This window comes from Scyliorhinus canicula, chromosome 13, assembly GCF_902713615.1.
Source record: "Scyliorhinus canicula chromosome 13, sScyCan1.1, whole genome shotgun sequence".
NCBI lineage: Eukaryota > Metazoa > Chordata > Chondrichthyes > Carcharhiniformes > Scyliorhinidae > Scyliorhinus > Scyliorhinus canicula.
This window is the reverse complement of record NC_052158.1, coordinates 100,893,765-100,915,805: the sequence shown is the minus strand read 5'-3', so window position 1 is coordinate 100,915,805 and position 22,041 is coordinate 100,893,765. Positions and strand designations below refer to the sequence as shown.

Genomic DNA, 22,041 nt, shown 5'->3' with positions numbered 1-22,041 from the left:
CTCGCGAGATTGTGTTGAATCTCGCGAGGCATTGCGTGCTGGGTGGATCCTGGGAGTGAGGTCTCCCGGCTTTCACCGGCCACGTCACGCCATGATGCACGATCAATTGCACAAAGACGAGAGTTGAATACAACTGAGGCTTTATTGCTCTAAGATGTGTGGCCTCCCACAGCAGCTGACGAAATGGCTGCTGCACGGAGGACACACGTATTTATACACCGCCTACTGGGCGGAGCCAGCAGGCAGGGACTACCGTCTTACCTGTAGTACAGGTCCTACCATACATCACCTAATATAAGTTCAACAGTGGTTTACCTCATTCACCTCCTGTTAAAATTGAGTCCGGCAGGGGTGGTGGAGAATTATATACAACAAATGAATTTTACATATACAATTTTTGTGAGAAACAAAAATATCTTTTGAAGTCCAGTGGACCAGTTACAGATTTAACTGGCCCGGGGCCTTGATGTGCTGTTGGAAGCGACGCAGTGGTGGCGGCGATGCCGATGCTGGTCTGATCTTCGGTGACTCCGGAAGCATGCTGAAATCCTCTTCATCCTTGGGCGTGGGTAGGGGGAGGACAGATGGTCCTGGGGGGGTTGCTGCTGAGAACGCCGGGGGAGGGGAGGGTGGCACCGGGCCAGAGAGGTGTGTGTGTGGGGAACCTGCTGGTGTCAGGTCCCTGAGGGAGACAGTATCCTGGCGGCCGTCGGGGTACGCCACATAGGCATACTGGGGGTTCGCATGGAGCAACTGCACCCTCTCCACCAACAGGTCCACCTTGTGGAGTCGGACGTGCCTACGGAGAAGGACGGGTCCTGGAGCTGCGAGCCAAGTCGGGAGCGACACCCCGGATGTGGACTTTCTGGGGAAGGCAAAGAGACGTTCATGGGGTGTGTTAGTAGTGGTGCAGAGTAGTGACCGAATGGAGTGTAGTGCATCAGGGAGGACCTCCTGCCAGCAGGAGGCCGGGAGGTTCCTGGACGGTAGGGCCAGTTGGATGGCCCTTCATACCGTCCCGTTCTCCCTCTCCACCTGCCCGTTTCCCCGGGGGTTATAGCTGGTCGTCCTGCTGGAGGCGATACCCCTGCTGAGCAGGAACTGACGCAGCTCATCATTCATGAATGAGGATCCCCTATCACTGTGGATGTAGGCGGGGAATCCGAACAGAGCGTAGATTGTGTTGAGGGCTTTGATGACGGTGGCAGACGTCATGTCGGGGCATGGGATGGCGAAGGGGAATCTGGAGTATTCATCGACCACACTGAGGAAATACGTGTTACGGTCAGTGCAGAGGAGGGGCCCTTTGAAATCCACACTGAGGCACTCAAAAGGGCAGGAGGCCTTCACCATAATAATAATAATAATAATCGCTTATTGTCACAAGTAGGCTTCAATGAAGCTACTGTGAAAAGACCCTAGTCGCCACATTCCTGCGCCTGTTCGGGGAGGCTGGTACAGGAATTGAACCTGCGCTGCTGGCATTGTTATGCATTACAAGTCAGCTGTTTAGCCCACTGTGCTAAACCAGCCCTTACCAGCCGGACCAAGCGCGCACGGTTCGGCTGGTAGAAGTGCGGCTTGCACTCCACACAGACCTGGCAGTCCCTGGTGATTGTCTGTACTTCCTCGACGGAGTAGGGCAGATTGCGGGCCTTTATAAAATGGTACAACCGTGTGACTCCCGGGTGACAAAGGCTGTCATGCAGTGCCCGTAGTTGGTCTACTTGTGCGCTGGCACATGTACCTCGGGATAGGACGTTTGGGGGCTCGTTGAGCTTGCCGGTGCGATGCAAAATCTCGTAATTGTAGGTGGAGAGCTCGATCCTCCATCTCGAGATCTCATCATTCTTCAACTTGCTCCGCTGTGTGTTACTGAACATGAAGGATACCGACCGTTGGTCAGTGAGGAGAGTGAATCCCCTGCCGGCCAGGTAATGCCTCCAATGCCGCACAGCTTCAACGATAGCTTGGACCTCTTTTCCGACGGATGAGTGGCAAATTTCTGAGGCATTAAGGGTGCGGGAAAAGAATGCCACGGGTCTGCCTGCCTGATTGAGGGTGGCGACTAGGGCAATGTCTGATGCGTTGCTTTCCACTTGAAAGGGCAGCGTCTCGTCAACTGCCTGTATCCCGTCCTTGGCGATATTGGCTTTGGTACCGGCGAAGGCCTGTTGAGCCTCAGTCGTCAGGGGAAATTGGGTGGACTGTATGAGTGGGCGGGCCTTGTCCGCATAGTTTGGGACCCACTGGGCGTAGTATGAAAAGAACCCCAGGCAGCGTTTGAGGGCCTTGGGGCAGTGGGGGAGGGAGAGCTCCAAGAGGGGGCGCATGCAGTCGGGGTCCGTCCCCAGAACTCCGTTCTGGACCACATGGCCGAGGATGGCTAAGCGGTTTGTGCTGAACACGCACTTCTCCTTGTTGTAGGTGAGGTTTAGGAGAGTGGCGGTGTGGAGAAATTTGGCAAAGTTGGCATCGCGGTCCTGCTGATCATGGCCGCAGATGGTGACGTTGTCTAGGTACGGAAAGGTGGCCCGCAAACCGTACCGGTCGACCATTCGGTCCATCTCCCTTTGGTGACGCCGAAGGGAACCCCGAGGAAGTGATAGAGGTGACCATCTGCCTTGAAGGCCGTGTATGGACGGTCCGCTTTATGGATGGGGAGCTGGTGGTAGGCGGATTTGAGGTCTACCGTTGAGAAGACCTGGTGCTGTGCAATCTGATTGACCATATCAGATATGCATGGGAGGGGATACGCGTCGAGCTCCGTGTTCCGATTGATGGTCTGGCTGTAGTCCACAACCATTCTGTGGTTCTCCCCTGTTTTAACTACTACCACTCGGGCTCTCCAGGGGCAGGTGCTGGTGTTGATGATTCCTTCCTGAAGCAGCCGCTGGACCTCGGACCTGATAAAATCTGGCGACGGGTTTGCAATCCGGGGTTAGATTTACGAAGAGGGAAGGTGGATCGACCTTTAGGGTCGCGAGGCTGCACACAGTAAGGGGTGGTAGGGGCCCGCCTAATTTCAGGGTTAGACTCTGGAGGTTACACTGGAAGTCCAAGCCGAGTAGTGGGGCAGCGCAGAGAGTAGGGAGGATGTAGAGGCGGAAGCCGCTGAATTCTACGCCCTGGACCGTGAGTGTGACCGTAGAGTACCCCCGGATCACCACGGAATGGGATCCGGAGGCCAGGGAGATTCTTTGATTGGCAGGGTGTAATGCAAGGAAGCAGCGCCTTACCGTATCCAGGTGGATGAAGCTTTCGGTGCTCCCGGAGTCCAGCAGGCATGAGGTCACGTATCCGTCGATCTTAATGCTGGTCGATGCAGTGGCCAGGTTGTGTGGACGAGACTGATCGATGGTCACTGAGGCGAGTCGTGATTGGTCATTGCTGGTGTCGGATGATGGGGTGCCCCGGGTCCTGGAATGCTGGTGGGCCCATGTGCCGTGGTGGAGACAAGATGGCGGCGCCTGTAGATCTTGGGGAGGACAAAATGGCGATGGCCATGGGCCGCACATGGCGGGAGTGAAAAAGATGGCGGCGCCCATGGGCCGCAGGTGTTGCGTGGAGGGAAAGATGGCGGCGTCCACTTGACGCGCTTGGTCTGAGGGGGAGAAGATGGCGGCGCCCACTGGCCGCGCGTTGTCTGAGGTGGGGAAGATGGCGGCGCCCACTGGCCGCATGTAGTCCGGGGAGGTGAAGATGGCGGCGGCCATTGTCATTAAATGAGAGGGGTGGGGGTGATTGCGGAGACTGCGCGGGCCTGGCACACCGCAGCGAAGTGCCCCATCTTACCGCAAGCCTTGCAAAGGGCAGCGTGGGCCGGGCAGCGTTGGCGGGGATGTTTCTGCTGACCACAAAAGTAACATCGGGGACCCCCGGGTTTCGCTGGCTGGCACTTGGCGCAGGCGTATTGGTTGGGTAAGGCCCCGTGGGGCGGCCGTCTGCGGGGTCCACGATGCGTAGGAGGGGTGGGCCGCGTGGCTGGGGGTGTAGGCCTGAATATTGCGTGAGGCGACTGTCATAGAGAGCGACAGCTTCTTTGTCTCTGTGAGATCGAACGTGGCCCCTTCTAAAAGTCGCTCCCGTATGAGGTCCGACCCAATCCCCGTAACAAAAGCGTCCCGCATAAGGAGGTTAGAATGTTCAGTGGCCGTAGCGGCCTGACAGTCACAGTCCTGGACTAGTGGGATTAGGGCCCGCCAGAAGTCTTTTATGGACTCACCAGGGAGTTGAGAGCGAGTGGCGAGCATGTGCCTGGCGAAGAGCGTCTTCGTCTTCTGGGCGTAATTTTCTTTAAGTAGCGTCATGTCTTCGGCATAGTTTTGCGCGTCCTGGATCAGCGGAAAGACGTTGGAGCTCAACCTCGAGTACAGTGTCTGTATTTTCTGAGCCTCCGGAACAGGGCTTGGCGCCGAGTTGATGTACGCCTCGAAACAAGCTAGCCAGCGCTGAAAGTCCTTTTTGGCGTCACTTGATTGCGGATCCAGCTGCTGGCGATCCGGCTTGTACGGAGGCCCATCTTCTGAAAATCTTAGAGCAATAAATTGATGCACAATCAATTGCACAAAGACAAGCGTTGAATACAACTGAGGCTTTATTGCTCTAAGATGCGTGGCCTCCCACAGCAGCTGGCGAAATGGCTGCTGCACGGAGGACACACATATGTATACTCCGCCTACTGGGTGGAACCAGCAGGCAGGGTCTACCGTCGTACCTGTAGTACAGGTCCTACCATACATCACCTAATATAGGTGCAACAGTGGTTTACCACACACCACAGCGAGATGCTTTTCCGACGCAGCATGGCCAGAATAATGTGCCCAATATCTTCTCTAGTTCCATCATGGACACAATCTCTAAGTCCCAACAATCTTCTCTGGCCCTCCATCCATCATGACTGTTCTGCTGTTGTTAACTTACTAAATCACTCATTTGTCTCCATTTTGCATGCATCCCACCATTCTTGGCAAATCTTGCAGTCACTTGTGGCCTGTTCTCAAGTGCTGCATAACTTCCTTCCAATTCTGTCCTTTTTTAAGCTTGCTCAAAATGTTTTATAGTGGTCTTCAGTTATCTCTTAATCACTCTCCCATGGCTTACAATCACTTTCTTGATTTCTACGTAAAGCATTTTGAGATGATCTATATAGTTAACGGAATTATATCAATATAAGTTGTCGTTGTTACCTTTCAACAAAGATTGAGTGAGTTTTATTTATTTTTAGTGTGCACTTTTAATCAGAATGTTCAGTTATATTAAAGGGAACAAACTTGAAATATCATAACCTGTCCTTTCTCTTTACAGCTGCTACTTGGCTTGCTGTATATTTTCATCGTTTTCTAGTTTTACTTAAAATTTTTATCTTTCATTTTAATTTTAACTAAAGTTTTGCTGCAGGGCAAGTTCCCTTTAAGTCCTTCCACTTCAATGTCACGGATATAATGGAGCCGGTATACACACTTAGATCTGGATTTTCTTTTTCGCATAATTTTGCACAAGACCAAAATAACATGACCGAATGACCATTTTGGAATGGCTTCTCCTGCTCGCTGCCTTCCCTCTCACAGCCTCTCCCACTAGCCTACCCTCCTGCTCACTGCCTCTCCCACTCCCTAATCCTCCAGCTCCCTGACCCTCTTGTTTTCTGATCCTCCCACTTGCTGCCCATCCTGCTCCCTGATCCTGCACCTCGCTGACCCTCCAGCTTCCCAAGCTCCCAACTCGCTGGAACTGCCACTCGCTGTCCATCCTGCTACCTGAATTTCCTGCTCCCTGACCCTCCCACTGGCCGCCACTCTCCCACTGGCCACTTCCCTCCCATTTGGAGCTCCTCTCGCTCCTTTGTTCACTTCCCACTCTCTCGTGGCCACTCAGCGAATGTTTGGGAGAAGGAAACGGCAAGCGAGAGGGAGCAAAAGAGGCGGGGAGCGTGAGGGTCAATGAGCAGGAGAGTTGACCAGTGGGAGGATTGGGGAGCGAACAAGAAGACTGGCAAGTGGGAGAGTTGGCAAGGGGGTGGATCAGGAAACAGGAGCGTTAACGGGCGGCAGGTAAGAAGAGGGAGTTGCATATTTCTTTTATATTTTGTTATTTAATGTTCTTTTAACAAGTTATTTCATTTGTAATTATTGGAATTGATGAATGTACGGTATTTCAACTTAGTGTCAAACTTTGTTTTCTGATGAGTAGAACCTAACTCCAGGTTTTACATTGCTTTTAGTGGGAAAATCTGATTTGCCTAATGTTTCATTTCAAGTTTACTTTTCAAGGATGCAACCGTATCATTAAGTGAGGAATTATTGTATAACATTCAATCCAATTAATGTAAAAGTAATCAATGTGATTTCAAAGAAGAATATTTGTCCTGCTATTTCAAAATTCAGGTAAACTCATAGAGTACGAAACATTCAATTCATGAGATTGTAATCATTGAAGTTGTACCTTATATTGACAGATTTGGGATTTCAATGGCCATTGCCATCATAAATTGAATGCAGGAAGAGACCAAGCAGCTGATATCTCCCAAATCTTGATATTAAAAAGGAGTATTCTGATATTAGGCTGGGAAAGGTATGTTGTAGTCAAAAGGTGAATATCAGCAAAATATTATGTGATCTTTTATAAACAAATCTACTTTTCCTGCTTCTTTTCTTGTTAGCTTAAGGTTTACAGCACAGTCCATTGTGCCAAGGTTACGTACCAGTCTGGACTATTTTTACTATGTACCGTGAGCTTTGTTGCCTTCCTTAGATTTCTGAGATTATTTATTTACGTGAAGGAAAGACACTGTCTGTCAACTACAGTTTTAACAAACACTGCCCCGAGACATTTACCAACATTCATTTGTCCTAGCCATTATGAAAGTGCAAATGAAGAACTCATGATAACATCCCTTCCAAATTTCCTTTGTGACTGCAGCCTGCAATTGGTGTCCTGTAGTATGGTCAGGATTGAGAATGTGGGAAATAACATGAGCATCCCTAGGTACATCACACGATGACAGGGTGTGTTCGTGTGTCAAAGTTGAATTGTTGTTTCACGCTTGACATAGATATCACACTTGTATAAATTAATAGCCAGGTGGTATTCCACTGTTGTTAGAGACATCTCTAACTTAGACAGCTGAGAAAGCTTCAATTGGTGAACTTAGAAATTTGTAGATTTGCTCTATCATATTAAATATTTCAATTTTTTTTCTTCCAGAATAATTACTGTCTTCAGAATGGATACTCTGACGGAATATTTTGTTCAACCCTCAGAATGGAAAGGGAAAGCAGAACATCAAAGTGACATTCTTTGTGCAGCATTCTTACCACCTCAAACCCTTGTGTCAGGTTTGCTGCTTCGTTATGTTTTATGCATAGAAACAACTTTAACTTGATTTTTCAGCTCTTCCAACTCGTGGGATTAGACAGACTAGGAATTTGAAATAAATAACTTGAGTTTCTATTTGAATCAAATCTGGTAAATTATCATGCATTAAGTCATTTCTTCCTTCATGTCTTCAACTACAAATCTAATAGAAATGTTTATTTCTCTCATTAGATGAGTTAGGTTTTCTTGTATTTTTGCATATGTAAGCAGGAATGTGCAGTAAAAGCATATAAGCCGGATTTAATATAGGTGATGGGGGCCCCGTTCACCAGTTGGAGAATGTTTTTCGCCAGGAAGCCTCCTGGGAAGCGCAGGGTCTCCAGTTCGATTAATAATAATAATAATAATAATAATAATAATCTTTATTATCACAAGTAGGCTTATATTACATGACAATGAAGTTACTGTGAAAAGCCCCTTGTCGCCACATTCCAGTACCTGGTCAGGTACACAGATGGAGAATTCAGAATGTCCAAATTACCTAACAAGCACGTCTTTCGGGACTTGTAGGAGGAAACCGGAGCACCCGGAGGAAACCCACGCAGACACCCATGGAGAAAGTGCAGACTCCGCACAGACAGTGACCCAATCCGGGAATTGAACCTGGGACCCTAGAGCTGTGAAGCAACAGTGCTACCCACTGCCCTGCTTTATGCTTCCTCATAGGGGAAATACTGCCCCTGAGAGCTGCTGGCTAATCAGAGGCTGGCAGTTCTTCAGTACCAGCGGCCTACTTTGAGGGCTGCCGATGGATCCCAGTTGGATGGGAGTGTGATGGGAGCGATAGGGAGGCGATTGCTGGTGAGAGGAGCAAGGGGGATCGGAAGCAAGGACAGAGGGCTGGATTCCTGTGAGCCCTGCTTTATCAATATCGGGTCCCTTGATCTGGCTCAGATTGCATGTGAATGAAGGACACTGCTGATAAACGTGACAGGGTTTACTGGATGGTCCTGGATGGCAAGTCCCCCACCCACCACTGGTTGAATACCAGCAGTGGTGGGACAAGGCCCCCAAGTGGCATGATCTCCAGCCTACACACTCCCACCTGCTCTCAAGGCCTCCCCTACCTGGGGTTACGGGGATAGGGTGGAGCTGTGGGCTTGGGTGGGGAAGCATGAGAGGCTTAATGGTGTTATCCCATTCTTGTATTTCTATGTTGAACCTTCATTTCAGGTAACATATCATACTCAAAGGACACTGAATTAGTAAGGGAACATCGTACATTTGGCTACAATAATCAAATCTGAACCCCCCTCCACATAATTCCTTCCCACGGTGCCAAAAAAACCTATCTTTCTCTCACCTTGTATGATCTGCTGAAAGTTAAATTGATGTTTGGTTGGTTTCACTTTTCCTATGAAGAACACAGTTCAATATTTTGTGAAGGGATCAGTATTTAATTAACTATACAGAATATCTCGATGTGATTTCTACAGGCAGTTATGATGGGGAGATCGTAGTGTGGAATAATAATTCAGAAAAAGCATCATCTAGATTTCATCCATGTTTGAATAGAGCCCTGGAGTCTAAATCAGGTAAACGTAAATCATTTTAACAATAAATCAATTTCTATCCCCAGTGACACTGTGGAATGGATTTAATGAAGCAATGGCAGTCTTGCCCATTGGCTGGAGAGGGAAGGACCAATGCATCACACTTATATTGTGTCTTAGTTGTAACCTAAGTACAAGAGACCTCCTCTTTCAGACAGTGATGAGATTTTCTTTCTCTGAATTCTCTTCCCTAAAAAGCAGTGGATGCTGGTCATTCAATTTATTGAAGGCAGTGAGAGATCTTTGATGGACAAGGGTGTCAAGGATTATGGGGGCAGATAGGAAAGTGGAGTTGAGATCACAGCCAGGTCAGCCATGATCTTATTGAGCAGGCTCAAAGGGCGGGGTGGCCTACTCCTGCTTCTCAGTCCAATGTTTTGTGTTAACTGGGGAGCAGTGGGCCCTCCTGGGATCAAGGATCTGAGGCGTGGAAGCCCGCCCGCCAAGAGCTAACAGACAATCCGAGGCAGACAGCTCTATTAAACAGCAGCACCTCCAGGAAGGTGATGATTGCTGTCGGTAAAACACTCAACTGAGGCCTACAATTGTCACTGGATTCCAACAGATGAGAGATGGTGGGAGAGAGGCGGTAAGGAGGGTGTTGGCAGAACGGGTGAGGCGGGGGTCTTTAACCAGACCCCTCCCCTTTCCCGATGCCAGGTTCCTCAATCAAGCACTGAGCGCCTTTGAATGAGGGACGCCCACTCGGAGACGACAAGCAACCCTGCACAGATTTGCTTGTTATGCTTCTGACATGATGAGATGCGCCTTCTGCTGGGTTAATACTGCGTATTGGTGGGAGGTGACGGGGCCGCTTCTGAAGGAGCATTTCCAAGGACTGAATATTGAGCTGGTTTATACGTGGGGTTCATCCCTCTTATTTACAGCTCAGCTGAAGACAGAGACTTGTAGACACATCAACCCCGGTTAAGGCTTTATTTTTTCCAAGCTTGGTCCACGGAGGCGAGAGAGATATCTGGATAAATGCCAAAATCACTCTGCCTGACACTGGTACAGACACCCCAATTATACAGTTTTCCAAAAAGCAATAGCTTACCTCAATTGGATTTGCTACAATCCTTGGAACTGCTCACCTCATTGTTCATTTAGGGGCAGGATGCTAAAGTTGGTTCCCTTTTACACCATGGACTGTCTAAGACAGGATCATAGAATTCATAGAATTTACAGTGCAGAAGGAGGCCATTTGGCCCATCGAGTCTGCACCGGCTCCTGGAAAGAGCACCCTACCCAAGGTTAACACCTGCACCATATCCCCATAACCCAGTTACCCCACCCAACACTAAGGGCAATTTTGGACACTAAGGGCAATTTGTCATGTCCAATCCACCTAACTTGCACATCTTTGGACTGTGGGAGGAAACCGGAGTACCCGGAGGAAACCCACGCACACACGGGGAGGATGTGCAGACTCCGCACAGACAGTGACCCAAGCCGGAATCGAACCTGGGACCCTGGAGCTGTGAAGCGATTGTGCTAACCACAATGCTACCGTGCTACCGGGCATTGATTAAAAACTGATTAAAAAATTGATTAAAAACTGTTCACTGAGCTGACTGTGTTAATGTTGACCATACTATTTCTGTCTAATCCTGTTTGTCTCAAAAACATGGGGAAGTTAGGTAGCTTAAATCCCATCATGCATTGTGACCACTGCTTGTAGCAAAAGTTTGAATGCTATGTCCTAAAATACATGTTTATTGGTTAATAATGATTACTGGGTATATATGCTATGATTAATCTCAATCCTTAATAAACTAACTTATGAAAAACTATGCTAGTGTTATCCTAGCTATCTGGTTTTAAAGGATCTCATCTCAGGACACCTCCCTTCACCTTCTCCCCACCCTCCCACATGATCACATGGCCCTCCCACCACCAACATACCATTTGGGGGGGGGGGGGGCATTAAATTCAAGCTATATTTTCAGCTTGTTGAACACACTATGAGAGATCACGTCAAATAACATTCCTTTTTTTTACACACTAAATCCTAGAAAAGGATTGTTCTTAAGTCTTCCGCGGCAGTGGCTTTGCCGCAGGTGAGCCATGTTTTCTGCCCATCCGATTGCACTGATCCTGGTAAATGTCCCACTCTTAGCCTCATTGGCATTTTCCAGGCAGTCTTTGGGTATTTTCCAGACAGGCCTGTCCATGATGTGGAGCTGTGCTGGCATGTGGGGGGATTAATTGCTGTAAGCATTGACTGTCTGAAGCTAGTGAAGAGGGACAGCTGGCTGTAGGGTTAAGAAGATGGGCCTAATAAAGCCTATGTTTAAATTGCTGAGTGAATCAAAAGATGCACAATCAATTCTACCTTACTATGGGGATGGGATGACTTGAATGTTTAAAAATATGATCCACTGCTTCAAAAGCACTGTTTAACTGTATTGACATTAATATCTTCATATATTACTGTGCCAATGATAATAGAAAAGATGTTTTATTGTTCACTTTATCATGTGGACCTATTTTAAACACACTCACCCATATTTTGCTTTGCTTATCCAAGTCTGCCTTCACTTCTGGCATAGAATCTTGCAAAAAAAGCTGCCCCTGAACTGATTGCCGCCCCCTAATGAGGGCAAGAAATACAAATAAACCTTTAAACATTGTCTTGTAAGAGTTATTCGCACGTTAAAACAATAAGGCTTGGAACTAGATATGGAATTATTCATTTGTCAAACTGTGTAACAAATAGAACTCCAAATAATTCAAATGTTTCTACACATAAAAAAGCATTAAATCAATTTAACTCAATTACTTTTCTGAAACATTAACTTCTGCTATACATTGAAGTAAGATAGTTACATTTTTATTGTTAATACATAGAACATAGAACAGTACAGCACAGAACAGGCCCTTCGGCCCTCAATGTTGTGCCGAGCCATGATCACCCTACTCAAACCCACGTATCCACACTATACCCGTAACCCAACAACCCCCCCCTTAACCTTACTTTTATTAGGACACTACGGGCAATTTAGCATGGCCAATCCACCTAACCCGCACATCTTTGGACTGTGGGAGGAAACCGGAGCACCCGGAGGAAACCCACACACACAGGGGGAGGACGTGCAGACTCCACACAGACAGAGACCCAGCCGGGAGTCGAACCTGGGACCCTGGAGCTGTGAAGCATTTATGCTAACCACCATGCTACCCTGCTGCCCCTAAAATTTAGAGTACCCAATTCATTTTTTCCAATTAAGGGGCAATTTAGCGTGGCCAATCCACCTACCCTGCACATCTTTGGGTTGTGGGGGCGAAGCCCACGCAAACACGGGAGAATGTGCAAACTCCACACGGACAGTGACCCAGAGCCGGGATCGAACCTGGGACCTCGGCGCCGTGAGGCTACAGGGCTAACCCACTGCGCCACCAACACCAATTGATAAAACCAACACCAATTTAATTGTGTGCTCTGCTTTCCTGATTCATATTTTTAAAAAAATAATTGCAGGCAATCTACTACATCAACAGGAAGAACCTCAAGCTGGAGATAATTTTTCCACAGTTTCAAATCGACATTCATTGCTTACAGCTGACAGTGAGGAGAATGAATTTAACTACACCGTTTCAAGTCTATTCTTCCTGGAGGGCAGAATGAATGTTTCCAGTTCAGGTGGGAAAGCGTAATTACATCTGTGTGTACACTAATGCTGCATTTGTGGATGCAATTATTTGCCTTTATTGCATTTGATTGATCCACATTGCGGTCAAAAGATATATTTACAGTACAGTAGTTTAGCTTACTTGGAACAACATTGCAACTTTTAGGGGACAAGAATATGAAAAGCGAGAATGTACAATTTAAGTCAATTTATTTAAAGGAGTATTCCTTCTTAATTAAATAAGAATACACATGTAATAAATATTACATGAGTCTTGATTTCCCAGGCATTTTTCAGGGTCTTGGGTGAAGATTTGAGGGATCATTTACAAAAGAATACGCCTCTACAAATAATTTACTAATTGGTCATTTTCCCGTCCAGTGCAAACTGAAAACCGAGCAACAGCGTCGGATATAATCCTTGGGTAATTTTGTGTCAGCCGTATTTTGAGCGTGAAGGTAGCGATGAAGGTTAGGTAGTTATAGAGTCATAGCTTGTCCATGACACCCAGTTTCTATCATTAAGCTAGTCCCACTTGCCTACATTTGGCCCATATCCCTCTATACCACCCTGCCCATGTAAATAACTGTTTTTTAAAGGAAAGAACTGTACCCGCCTCTGCCACTGCCTCTGGCAACCCGTTCCAGATGCTCACCACCCTCTGTGTGAAATAATTTCCTCTCTGGTCTCTTTTGTATCTCTCCCCTCTCACCGTAAGCCTATGCCCTCTAGTTCTAGACTCCTCTACCTTTGGGAAAAGGTGTTGACTATCTACATAAGAACATAAGAACTAGGAGCAGGAGTAGGCCATCTGGCCCTTCGAGCCTGCTCCGTCATTCAATGAGATCATGCATGGCTGATGTGTTGTGGACTCAGCTCCACTTTTCCGCCCAACCACCCTTTATTCCTTTCTTCTCAAAAAACTATTTATCTTTATCTTGAAAACATTTAATGAAAGAGCCTCAACTGCTTCACTGGGCAGGGAATTCCATAGATTCACAACTCTTTGGGTGAAGAAGTTCCTCCTAAACTCAGTCTTAAATCTACTTCCCCTTAATTTGAGGCTATGCCCCCTCGTTCTGCTTTCACCCACCAGTTGAAATAATCTCCCTGCATCTATCCTATCTATTCCCTTCATAATTTTATATGTTTCTATAAGATCCCCCGCATCTTTCTAAATTCCAACGAGTACAATCCCTGTCTACTCAACTGCTCCTCATAATTCAACCCCCTCAACTCTGGGATTAACCTAGTGAATCTCTTCTGCACACCCTCCAGTGCCACTACGTCCTTTCTCGGGTAAGGAGACCAAAACTGAACACAATACTCCAGGTGTTGCCTCAATGACACCTTATACAGTTGCAGCATTATCTCCCTAATCTTAAACTCCACCCCTCTAGCAATGAAGGACAAAACTCCATTCGCCTTCTTAATCACCTGTTGCACCTGTAAACCAACTTTTTGCAACTCGTACACTCGGACACCCAGGTCCCTCTGCACAGCATCATGTTTTGATATTTTATCATTTAAATAATAATCCCCTTTGCTGTTACTACCTTACCTATGCTCCTCATTATTTTATAGACCTCTATAAATTCACCCCTAAGCCTCCTACGCTCTAGGGGGAAAGGGTCCCAGCCTATCCAGCCTCTCCTTATAACTCAGGCCATCAAGTCTTGGTAGCATCCTCATAAATCTCTTCTGCACTCTTTCTAGTTTAACATTATCCTTTCTATAATAATATTCTTTCTATAATCGGGTGACTAAAACTGAACACAGTATTCCAGTGTGGTCTTACCAATGTCTTGGACAACTTCAACAAGACGTCCCAATTCCTGTATTCATAAATTCTGACCAATAAAACCTAGCATGCTGAATGCCTTCTTCACCACCCTGTCCACCTGCGACTCCACCTTCAAGGAGCTATGAACATGTACCTCTAGATCTCTTTGTTCTGTAACTCTCTCCAACTCCCTACCATTAACTGAGTAGGTCCTGCCCTGATTTGATCTACCAAAATGCATCACCTCACATTCATCCAAATTAAATTCCTTCTGCCATTCATCAGCCCACTGGCCCGATTGGTCAAGATTCTGTTGCAATCTTATATAACCTTCTTCACTATCCACTGTGCCGCCAATCTTGGTATCATCTGCAAACTTACTAACCATGCTTCCCACATTCTCAACCAAATCATTAATATATATACAAATAACAATGGACCCAGCCAATTGGCTCCCTCACCCTGGATTCCATGATATTTAACCTTTTGCAACAACCTACCATGTGGTACCTTTTCAAAGGCCTTGCTAAAGCCCATGTAAACAACGTTGACTGACCTGCCCTCATCTACTTTCTTGGCTACCCCTTCAAAAAAATTTCCCCTTGCAAAGCCATGCTGACTTTCCCTAATTAGCCCTTGCCTGTCTAAATGCCTGTAGATCCTGTAACTCAGAATACCTTCTAACAATTTACCCACTGCAGAAGTGAAGCTAACCAGTCTGTAGTTCCCAGGCTTATCCCTACATCCTTTCTTAAACAAGGGCACAACATTTGCTACCCTCCAATCTTTAGTCACCTCTCCTGTGGCTGTCGATGGTTCAAATATCTCAGCTAGGGGGCTGGAGATTTCCTCCCTAGCCTCCCACAACGTCTTGGGATACATTTCATCAGGTCCCGGGGATTTATCTATCTTGATGCGCTTTAATACCTTGAGCATATCCTTCTTTGTAATATGCACACTCCTCAAGACATCACTTTTGATTTCCCCAAACTCCCTAATATTCGTGCCTTTCTCAACAGTAAATACTGACGAGAAATATTCACTTAGGATCTCTTCCATCCCGAGTGGATCTGCACATAGATGACCTTGTTTGTCCTTGAGAGGCCCTACCCTCTCCTTAGCCACCCTTTTACCCTTTATGTATCTGTAAAAGCTCTTTGAATTTTTCTTTGCCTTATCTGCCGACAATCTCATGTCCACTTTTTGCCCTTCAGATTTTTCTCTTATCTCTACCGACAAGCCCTATACTCTTACAAAAAGAACAAAGAAAAGTACAGCACAGGAACAGGCCCTTCGGCCCTCCAATCCTGTGCCGACCATGCTGCCCGTCTAAACTAAAGTCTTCCACACTTCCGCGCTCCATATCCCTGTATTCCCATCCTATTCATGTATTTGTCAAGATGCCCCTTAAATGTCACTATCGTCCCTGCTTCCACCACCTCCTCCGGCAGCGAGTTTCAGGCACCCACTACCCTCCGTGTACAAAACGTACCTCGTACATCTCCTCTAAACCTTGGCACTCGCACCTTAAACCTATGCCCCCAAGGGATCCACTTGATCCCAGCTGCTTATGCATGTTGTATGCCGTCTTCCTTTTGACCATGACCTCAATATCCCGGGTCATCCAGGTTTCCCTCCTTCACTCCCGCCTTACCCTTCACTCTAAGAGGAATGTGTTCACTCTGAACCCGAGTTAACACCTTTTTGAAAGACTCCCACTTACCAGCTGTCCCCTTGCCTGTAAAAAGTCTCCCCCAATCAACTATTGAAAGTTCCCGCCTAATACCCTCGAAATTGACCTTGCCTCAATTTATAATTTTAACTTTTGGACCAGAACTATTATTCTCCATAGCTAACTTAAGACTAATGGAATTATGGTCACTGGTCCCAAAGTGTTCTCTCACTAACACTTCCGTCACCTGCCCTTCCTTATTCCTCAAGAGGAGGTCATGTTTTGGCCTCAGTTCCTTTCTGTGGTAGCAAATTCCACAGGCTCATCACTCTCTGGGTGAAGAGATTTTTCCTCATCTCAGTCCTAAATGGAGGAAAAGAGTCACAGCAACATTAATTAGTTTTAACAACAAGGAAAAACCATTTATTAAATATTTTAAAATGGGACTATATTACAATACACCTTTACTCCTCCCTTAGCTTAATAAATACACATCGATTTAAAGATTAAAATGCATGACACCTCAGGCTACAATGGTCACATTAACACAAAAAGTCCCTTTTAAGCATACAAGATGATTGTGGTCAAACATATACACTCCGCTCTGAACACAAGTTAGTGTCTGGATTTCTCCTCATAATCGTGCTTTCCCTTCGTGGTTTACATGCCAAAACCTAGCCCAGGCTTTGCAAATGACACTTAAACAAAGCTTCCACTCCACTTTTAACAGCAAACATAGTACAAGATTTTACACCCTTTAGGATTTATTTGGCTTGACTGCTGTGCAAACTGCTCACAATTACTTTAACTCTCAATTCCAGGCTGTATTAAAATAGTGTCAGATGTTTGCTTTACCTTAGAAGGCTTCTGTCACACTTTAAATCTGGTTACTCTAATTGTCTCTCTAACCCAGAATAGTTTGTTTACTCTTCCTTGAACTCTTCTGAACAATATCTTGTTCTCTGTTCACTTAATTCCAGTCACCTTAAACATTATTTCTGGACCCAGTCCCTTGTTATCTGGACTGTAACTTGTACTTTAGGAACCCTGCCTCTTTGCACCTCTTGTTCTGTCCAGTCTTTCGTCTGACAGAGTTGAGAGATGAACACTCGACGAGGTCCTGTCCCCAACTGCCCACAAATTCAGCTAAAACCAAAACTTAAAAGCTTCTCCATCTTACAAGGCCCCAGTTGCTAAGCAACACCCACATGCTTATGCCTTTTATTTATTCTTCACGCTGTATCCCTACCTAAGCACAATAGAAGTACAGTTGGAACTTAACCAACCCCCACACATACAAACACCTTTGTCCAGCATGAATCTAACTCTTGGTTTTACCCTTCCACGCACAGAAACATTAAATTAAACCCTCATAAAACTATACCTTATTTCAAATATTTACCAATACAAATCTAATTCCCTTAAAATACCTGTTTTCCTAACATTTAATATGTTAAATTGTAGGAAAGTATTAAAAACATGCCATTCAAATGATTCCGAAACAGATGTAAGTTAGCTTTAAAAAAGTAGAACAATTTTATAAGGTACCTTGCTTGATAATAATTTATTAACTTCCATCTGTAAATTGAAATTTTACAAAGGACTTGCGGCGTGAGGTGGTTCTGGTTGTGTATTTATTTAGATTTGCAATTAATAGTGATTTCCTTACAAGAGGTAAGCATTTTTGGACTTCCTTTTTAAACATTCAGGTGGTGCAAACCTTGTAGCCTGCGGTGGTTGTGGAACTGTTCGCTTTTGGAATACTTTTAAAAGCCTTCTGCTGGCTGAGTTTGAGGCCCATGAAAATTCAGCATCCATTATAATGACAGTTGATAAAAATAGTGACTATCTTATAACAGGGGATGTGAATGGACATATTAAAGTTTGGAACATACAGGTAAAGAACCATTGTTTTCTTTGTGTGCAATATTTTGTTTCTATGGCCATTAATCTCCAAAATTAATATAATTACAGTGAGGTTTTGGGGGGAGATGGTGATGTGGTGGTAATACCACTGGATGTTATAAATCCTAGGGGGGAGAGGTTCTGTCGGAATGAGAAAGGAGGAGCATGTGTGTTTTTATGTTCTAGGCCCATACGCCAGAGTCTGATCTTGGGGCCCCCTTGCCGCTGAGTCAAGGCCTTCCTCTGTCAAGTCTGTGTGGTAACTGGTTAGGGGGCAATGGCCACCCTACGTTAAAAGAGGTCACACACAGGCATTTTCCACCCCTGAAAATGAAGTTTGGGGCTTGGAACATCAGGGCTCCTCAGTCACCTGAGAACTCGTTTTTAGTGTGGAAGCAAGATCTCCTCAAATACGAGGGATGAATTAAGAAGAAGAGAATCACTGGACTAATAATCCAGAGCCCCAGCCGAACGCTGCAGGCATATAGGTTCGAATCCCACTGTGTCAGTTGGTGGAATTAAAATTTGGAATTGAAAGCCAATCCCAGTAATGGTGAGCATGAAACTTTCATCAATGAGCAATAAATACCTTCCTTGTCAATGATGCCCGCATCCCACAAAATAATTTTTAAAAATTGACTGGTCTGAAAATTAGCCTTTAATTTGTGGAGTTAATTGAATTCAAGTTGAGAAATATTGTAGTTAGTGGTGTGTTTTAATTGTCTACCTATTTAGTAATATGGTGCTATTTCCACCAGTGCGTAACATCCAAAATTGCTCCTGTTCACTGCTTAGGCTTTTATTTCAGACCAGCTGAATTTTATTGTGAAGGGCAGTTCCACAATCCAGAACTCCCAGGAAGTACATCATTAAGAAACTTAAAAAGGGGCAGCACGGTGGTGCAGTGGGTTAGCACTGCGGCCTCACGGCATCGAGGTCCCACGTTCGATCCTGGCTCTGGGTCACTGTCCGTGTGGAGTTTGCACATTCTCCCCGTGTTTGCGTGGGTTTCGCCCCCACAACCCAAAAATGTGCAAGCTAGGTGGATTGGCCATGCTAAATTGCCCCTTAATTGGAAAAAAATTAATTCGGTACTCTAAAATTTAAAAAGAAAAAAGAAACTTAAAAATATTTCAATCCATTATGGTCGGAAGATGATAGCTTGCATGCCCTTGATGCTCTGAGATTTTCTAATTGTGAGATTAGCCCCCTTATGTCTCACCATCTCGCTTTGGAATGTTTTTCAATGAGTTTTGAATGCTCATTCCAGGCCTGGCTCGGAGAAAATGTTGATTTTATAATCTGCGCATCCGAATCGTAACAAATAATTTATCAGTGGGTGTTTTCTCTCAAGCATTTAAGCAATGGCTTTACCGTATTAATTAAAATATAACAGAGAAAATGATTTGATTAATTGGTTAGTACATGTTTCTGTTATTGCAAATTCCAGTGTGTTGTGAGTTGAATGAAGAAAAAAGAGCTGAATCTTGTTCCGAAATCAGCTCAGAGTCCTACCTTCCATCTTAAAAACACAGGAACTAACATTGCTTTTTGTCCAGATTGAATTTTTATTAAAAACTCTGACAGAAACAGTGTGTTCATAAATTTGTGGACTTTAATGTTAAACTGGACACACACCTAAAATTACAGCCCCCTCTTTTTTTATTTGTTCATGGGACAAGGATGTTGCAGGCTGTGCCAGCATTTATTGTCCATCCCTCATTGCCCTTGAGGGTCAGTTAACATAGAACATAGAACAGTACAGCACAGAACAGGCCCTTCGGCCCTCAATGTTGTGCCGAGCCATAATCACCCTACTCAAACCCACGTATCCACCCTATACCCGTAACCCAACAACCCCCCCTTAACCTTACTTTTATTAGGACACTACGGGCAATTTATCATGGCCAATCCACCTAACCCGCACATCTTTGGACTGTGGGAGGAAACCGGAGCACCCGGAGGAAACCCACGCACACAGGGGGAGGACGTGCAGACTCCACACAGACAGTGACCCAGCCGGGAATCGAAGTTGGGACCCTGGAGCTGTGAAGCATTTATGCTAACCACCATGCTACCCTGCTGCCCCCAGGGCAGTCACATTGCTATGGATCTGGAGTCACATAGAGGCCAAACCAGGTAAGGATGGTACATTTCCCTCCCTAACGGACATTAGTGAACCAGATGGGTTTTTATGACAATCGACGATGGTTTCATGGTCATAACTTTTGATTCAAGAATTTTATTGAATTCAAATTTCACCATCTGCAGTGATGGGATTTGGACTTGGGACCCCAACGTACTCTGGGTTTCTGGATTACTAGTGACAATGCCACCATACCACCACCTCCCATTTATCTGTTTATAAACATGGACACATATCTTCCGATCTCCAGATTGTTGGAAACCAGACAGCTGAAGATGTACTTCGGCAGGTTCTGGAAATTCTGACCCATGAACCTGGGGCGCGATTCTCCGTTGCCCACAACGGGTCGGAGAATAGCGGGAGGGCCTTCCCGACATTTTTCCCGACCTCCCGCTATTCCCCCCCCCCCCCACGGCCGCCCCACGACACGAATCGCTGCTTGCCGTTTTTTTACGGCGAACAGCGATTCTTCCCTAGCCGATGGGCCGAGTTCCCAGGCCTTTACGGCCGTTTTCACGAACGCAAACACACCTGCTCTCACCGTTTGTGAAAACGGCCGCAAAGTGCCGTTCCCGACAACCATGGCACCGATTGGCACGGCCGCACCATGGGCAGCGGGTCCGAAACCCGCGCACTCTTTGTTCTTCTGCCGCCCCGCAGGATCAGTCCGCGGAGCGGCTGAGGGGCATGACGGCCCACGCATGCGCGGTTTGACGCATATACGTGATGACGTCATCTGCGCACGCGCGGGTTGGAGCCGTCCAATCCGCGCATGCGCGGCTGACATCATCGTGCGCGTCAGCCGCCGTGACCCTTGGCGCGCGGGCTTAGCGACGGTCGCTAAGCCTGCGATGCCGTGCTTCGCGGGGCCGCGCTGCTAGCCCCGACCAGGGGGGGAGAATTGGGTCCCCGGGGGGGGGGGCGCGGAGGCTGCCGTGAAACACGGCCAGTTTCACGGCAGCCTTTACGACTCTCCGCATTTGCGGAGAATCGCGCCCCTGGAAAATTTCAACACATGATGGGCAATTCCCCTGCTGCCTGGGACCCTCCACAAATGTCTCCATCTCTGAGCTAGCCATAGACTTAAGACAGTTCCAGGGGCATACCTGAATCTTCCTTATTTCTCTTCCCCCACCTAGTGGAGAAGGCAAACACAGCACATGCATATATCTGTTTCCATAGCTAGTTTTTCTTGAAGCAGGTCACGAGCTTGTTGTCAGAGGCTATGGTTTGAAGGGTTTTCTTCTTGTATTGGAAAGATTTAAAGGTTGATTATGAATTAACCACCCTTGGCCATTAGGTCTGACCAGAGTTTTTGGCTCAAAGGCACCTCATGTTCTCCCGAAAAAGTTACACGGGTGATGTTAAACAGATTAAAAGCTGTTGTAGCTTTAGTTTAACAGTACAAAAGAAATAGATTGCCGAAGCACATGGGTTTAATGCAAGTTTAACAGAGGCTTATTGAATGGGTCTTCACTGCACAAGGTTTGGTACTAGACTCCTCAAAATCCTGTAAAGACGCCAATGAGGTCATGCATGTCACATGACTCAGATCTTAAAGAGACATTGCGCACAATTCAATAACCCACATATATAACGTTCCCTCCTATACCTCTAAGGTCTAACACAACTAATAACGAGCATTTTAACACAGTAATTTACATCCATATACAAGTGCAGCAATCATATTATTGCAGTGTAATAACACAGTCCGTAAAATAGATGATCGGCTTGCCTGCGCACTTCCGGGACTTTCTCATTCTCAACCTTAGATTTAATTTCAGGTTCTCCAGTAGATGTCCCTACCCTGGAAGGTGTTCCAGTCTCTTTTTCCGAGGGAAGACTAGAAGTAGCTGGTACTTGTGATGCAATCTCTTCTTCTGTAGATGAACGAGAACTTACACAGTCAGATGGAACAGAGACCGTTACCTCTTGAGGTAGTTCTGACACAAACGTGTGCTGACAATAATTGA

The 22,041-nt window shown here is 46.2% G+C and overlaps 1 protein-coding gene across 3 annotated transcripts in view; it reads left to right on the top strand.

Moving 5' to 3' along the window:
* The window catches only part of LOC119976401 (WD repeat-containing protein 49-like), an 88,911-nt gene that overhangs the window by 27,437 nt on the left and 39,433 nt on the right, over window positions 1–22,041 (top strand). For all 3 annotated transcript variants that reach the window (XM_038816921.1, XM_038816922.1, XM_038816923.1), the window contains exons 10-14: window positions 6,458–6,573; window positions 7,207–7,337; window positions 8,814–8,912; window positions 12,412–12,573; window positions 17,727–17,914. In XM_038816921.1, coding sequence (XP_038672849.1) covers window positions 6,458–6,573; window positions 7,207–7,337; window positions 8,814–8,912; window positions 12,412–12,573; window positions 17,727–17,914 — 696 coding nt within the window. The remainder of the gene's footprint in view (window positions 1–6,457; window positions 6,574–7,206; window positions 7,338–8,813; window positions 8,913–12,411; window positions 12,574–17,726; window positions 17,915–22,041) is intronic.